The sequence below is a fragment of the Pteropus vampyrus genome, unplaced genomic scaffold (genome assembly GCF_000151845.1).
Source record: "Pteropus vampyrus isolate Shadow unplaced genomic scaffold, Pvam_2.0 Scaffold419, whole genome shotgun sequence".
In the NCBI taxonomy this organism is placed as follows: Eukaryota; Metazoa; Chordata; class Mammalia; order Chiroptera; family Pteropodidae; genus Pteropus; species Pteropus vampyrus.
The window spans coordinates 793,556-797,890 of NW_011889200.1; the positions used below are offsets into that span (position 1 = coordinate 793,556).

At 38.4% G+C, this 4,335-nt stretch overlaps 1 protein-coding gene across 3 annotated transcripts in view; it reads right to left on the reverse strand.

Moving 5' to 3' along the window:
• CUNHXorf57 (chromosome unknown CXorf57 homolog) overlaps positions 1–2,789 on the reverse strand; it is a 63,994-nt gene extending 61,205 nt beyond the window's left edge. For all 3 annotated transcript variants that reach the window (XM_011380982.2, XM_011380981.2, XM_011380980.2), the window contains exon 1: positions 1,975–2,789. In XM_011380982.2, coding sequence (XP_011379284.1) covers positions 1,975–2,617 — 643 coding nt within the window. In that variant the 5' untranslated portion in view covers positions 2,618–2,789. The remainder of the gene's footprint in view (positions 1–1,974) is intronic.
• Positions 2,790–4,335: the final 1,546 nt, after the last annotated feature.

Consider the following 4,335-nt stretch of genomic DNA (forward strand, 5'->3'; position numbering starts at 1 on the left):
CCCTTGGAATGTAAATTAGTACAATCTTTTCAGAAGATGATTTGTCAATATCCATTAAATAAAAATAAAATCAAACAGAAAATTAATAAAGAAATAACATCCTTAAAAATTCAAATACTCTTTAAACCAGCAATTTCACTTCTAGAAATCCAACCATTCAAGAGAAATACTTAAACATAGTGAACAAATATGTGCATATCCTAATGATGTTTAGCCCTGGATCTGACACAGATAAACAGTAACTGCCTAAAATTATGAATTACCTATTCACATGGGAATGATTATATAAATCATCATACGTCCATACCATGGATGAGTGAATGAACATTAAAGATGCTTAAGATAAGTGGAAAAAGCAAATCATGCAACACCATATAATTCATTTTTTTCAAAGATACAACAAACGGCTGACAGTTTGTTGGAGTTTTGAGAAGAAAGCTGAAGGCATAGGAGAAGGTAAAAGGGATCTTTCACTCCACCCCAATATTTTATTATTAAAAATTTCAAACAGCAATCCTGAAAGAACACCATTATATTCACTTCTAAATTTCGTCATCAAAATTTTACTATACTTGGGTCTTACATTTTTAATACAATTCACTTTTCTAAACTTTTGGATTTTTTAGCACATGGACATTGCTTTTTGTAATAAAAATATGGTTTCAATAATGAATAGATATTACTTTCATAATCCGAAAAAATAAAAAAAATATTTTTACGATTATTCCCCTCTTAATTCTTCTAGAGCACCAAATTTTCATTTATATATTCAATTCTAAAAATAGAAATGATCAGCGCATAGAGTAGTAATGCACTGCTGTCTTATTCTGCACCTGAAATAAAAAAATCATTCCATTATTTCGTCCCTGAAATTATTATCTTTTTTAAAGCATATATTATTTAAATCATCCTTCGCTTACACATCTCTATAACATCTTTTTCCCCTTACGACTGGATATTATTTTAATTGCATATTTTTGACTCAGTTATCTTCATTTTCAAGTTTGTTGCTTTTACATGTCATAGTAAGATTATTTATAGTCTAGAATTATGACTGCAATGTTTAAAAAAACCCTGAAAAGCAGTAATTGTAGAAAATTATCTTTCTCCCACCAGCACTTTCACTTTATTTTTTGCATTTTATTTCTTCCCCACTTCATACACATACATGCCTATAGTACTATCATTCCCCTGATCCCATTTCTTGATAGGCAAAATATATTTTAGAGCAGTTGCTGATGACTAGCTGGCATTTTCAGGTTAACTTCCTACTTCTGATACAGAAAAATTGAACTCAGATCAGTATTGACAGGTAATAAGAAACAAAAAGATTAGAATTCCAAGCCTTCCCACAACATCATCCATTCAAATAGCTATATTTACATAACTGCTACACTCAGACATAAAAATGGCGTTTCATTAATATAAATTATTAAGGAATAAATCACAAAACATCCTTTTTTGAATGAAGGTTAAAACACGCAAACCCACAAATGTTTATAACTTTTACGCGGATTTCAAACCTGTAACTTTTACGCGGATTTCAAACCTATACACTCGCAAACCCACAAATGTTTATAACTTTTACGCGGATTTCAAACCTATAACTTTTACGCGGATTTCAAACCTATACACTCGTCAACCAACACAGAAAGTATTATTTCCACAACTGAAATAGGAATGAAATTAAGACTAATTCCACTGAAGTAAAAAGTAATACTGACTACAACACCAGTATGTTTGCCAGATAAAATTTAAGATGTATTCAGATCCTTTCTGAATGGCCACTTTATACATTTAAAGCAAGACACGGGCTGTGCAAATTTTATTAAGTGAGAATCTCTGTCACTCGTGAAAAATTGTCTACTATCATTCCTAATGAACAACACCAAAGCATTTTCGTTTCCTTTCCCATTATCGCAAGCTCCCCCAAACTATTTTTTAATCCCTCCGTCTTTCCCTCCAATTACTTACTATTGAAATTGTGTTCCTCAGGTTGCTTGTTGGTTAACCAGATATCTCCATACGGATCTTCATTATTCCACAGGGCCAGGTAGTGACTCTTCCCGCCCCTTAAAGGCCTCTCTGGTATCTCCTCGTGCGCACTATTTCTGAAGGGAGTTTCTACAGAAATAGTGTCCAAAGTCCCCCCACAGTGGACGTTATCTATGCACAGGATTCCCTGGCCTAACCTTTTCTCGTTGTAAAGACACGAGACTCTGAAAATTTTCATTTCTATGCCAACTTTAAGAATATTCTTATATACGAGAAAGTTCAGGCTGGGGTCTAGGTAGCACTTCTCCTGGTACACCCCGTCCGAGATCGTCACGTCATAGCAGTAAAAGGGAGGTTTGGGTATCCTGTCGCGTGGCTCACCCTCTAAAAGGTACCTTTGGACCGCCAGCACAGCGACAGGCACCACCTCCGAGGGGGTGACCGACTGGAGAGGTGAGTCCGTTATTTGCTCAAGAACCTTTTGGATCCAGGACGTGGGCCCTTGGGTCCTGGCCCTTCTGATCACTTCTCCCGGGACTCCAGTCTGATTTCTCTCAGGGTTCGGCAGGTTCAGCCCAGCACGTGAGGGGCCGGCCTGAGGCTGCTCTAACTCACCAGACATTGCGAGGATATTGCGTAGCCTCTTCACTCCCAAAAGCTAGTGTGCCCCGTCCAAAACTGAGAAACTACGAAACCGCGCGTGCTCGAGTGGCGAACGCTAGTCAACTCCCGCGGACTAGAAAGACTCCGCTCCTATCCAGGCTGCAATGAGTTTCCGCGCGCGCGCTTCAGCTCTCTCGCCCCGCCCCCCGCTTGGCGCTCTTCAGACGCGGTTACTAAGCATCGCACACGTGGTTACGTAGCAGGTTCTCGGACGGGTGCTAGCGGGTTTGCCAGGGGAGGAATAAGGGGAAAAGCCTTGGTTGCCATGGTTCCCAAAGTGCAACAAGAGGGAGGGGGAGGAGCACTCGTAGCTCTTCTAAAGAGGAGAGTGCCGAGAGGCAATGGAAAAGAGAAAGTGACTGGAAGCGGAATGCAAGTAATCATAGCTCGGGGGTTTTGGGGGTTTGGGGAGTTTTGGCCTCGGACCAGCAACAGGAAGTAAATAAGAGTTGGTTTATATACATGACTATGATAACATAGATCTCCTGTAGTATAGACGAAACCAGACAATATATGCACAGCCTTCAGGACAGTCCCTAGAACAAAAAGTACCCCATAAACGTTAGTAGTGATTGCTGTTAGCATTAGCATAACTGTAGTGGTGGCTCCCTGAGTGCAGGGTGGGTGAATTAGTGATTAAGTGCAAATGAAAACAGAAAATTATAGAAACTGGTTTGGTAAAGAGCTGCCTTTAGATTATACTTCTTAAAATGTATTTATGTTTTATATAATACCTGGCTTAACATAAAACTCGGATATAGAATTTCAGAAACTACGTTTCTAAACTGTAAGGAATGCATATGGAATGAATGTAAAGTGGAAAAGTTGATAAGAAGTCAGAATTGAAAATAAAATATTTGTTATGTGTACCCAGATGTGCCAGTATACACAGAATGTAGTAATTATCGTTACTACATTTTAAAGATGGTTATAGGCTTCTTTTGATTATATTAATCTCCCTTTACTCTTTATTTCATCATTATTTATTTATTATTTATGAAGTCCCTACTATGAGACAGCCACTGTTTAAGGCCACTGGGGATAACAGCAGTCAGGCTCCTTTAGTAAAGCTTCTTCACATTACTTGGCTTGAAAAAACCCTGCCATTATTAATATTTAACTAATTCACTCATTCTACACATATTTCTTAAATGTCTGCTCTGGGCCAGGTACAGTCTTGTTGTGGAGACTAAAAAACATAAGGAGAAAGGGAGCGGAGGAGGCAGGAATTGATATTTTATATGCAGTATGATTAGTGAATAACCTTGTTTTGGGTATCTTTATTTTGGTTATTTTTACTTGAACAACTTTGTTTGATATTCTCATTTATTTAACTATCCTTTCATTTATTTGCCTTGGATAGGCAAATCAGCATAATTCCCTGGCCTTGGACATTGGGCACTGGAAGTACACTTATAGGTTCACTGAATTCATAAGATTATGACAGTGTGGGTAGAGATGTGAGGGAGGAGGAAAAAGAAGTGGCATGACTAGTTGGTGCTAAAAGGATATGGAGTTCAGATGCTATCTCAAAGAGTATTTCAGTAAGCTCTCCAACATCACCACGGTAACAAAAGAGGGCCTGAGGTGGCTGCCTGGCAACCAGAGCACTACGACTTCCAGTTTATTGCTGCCCTTTTCCAACATCTTTCTCTTTTAAGGCCGCTCTTGATGATT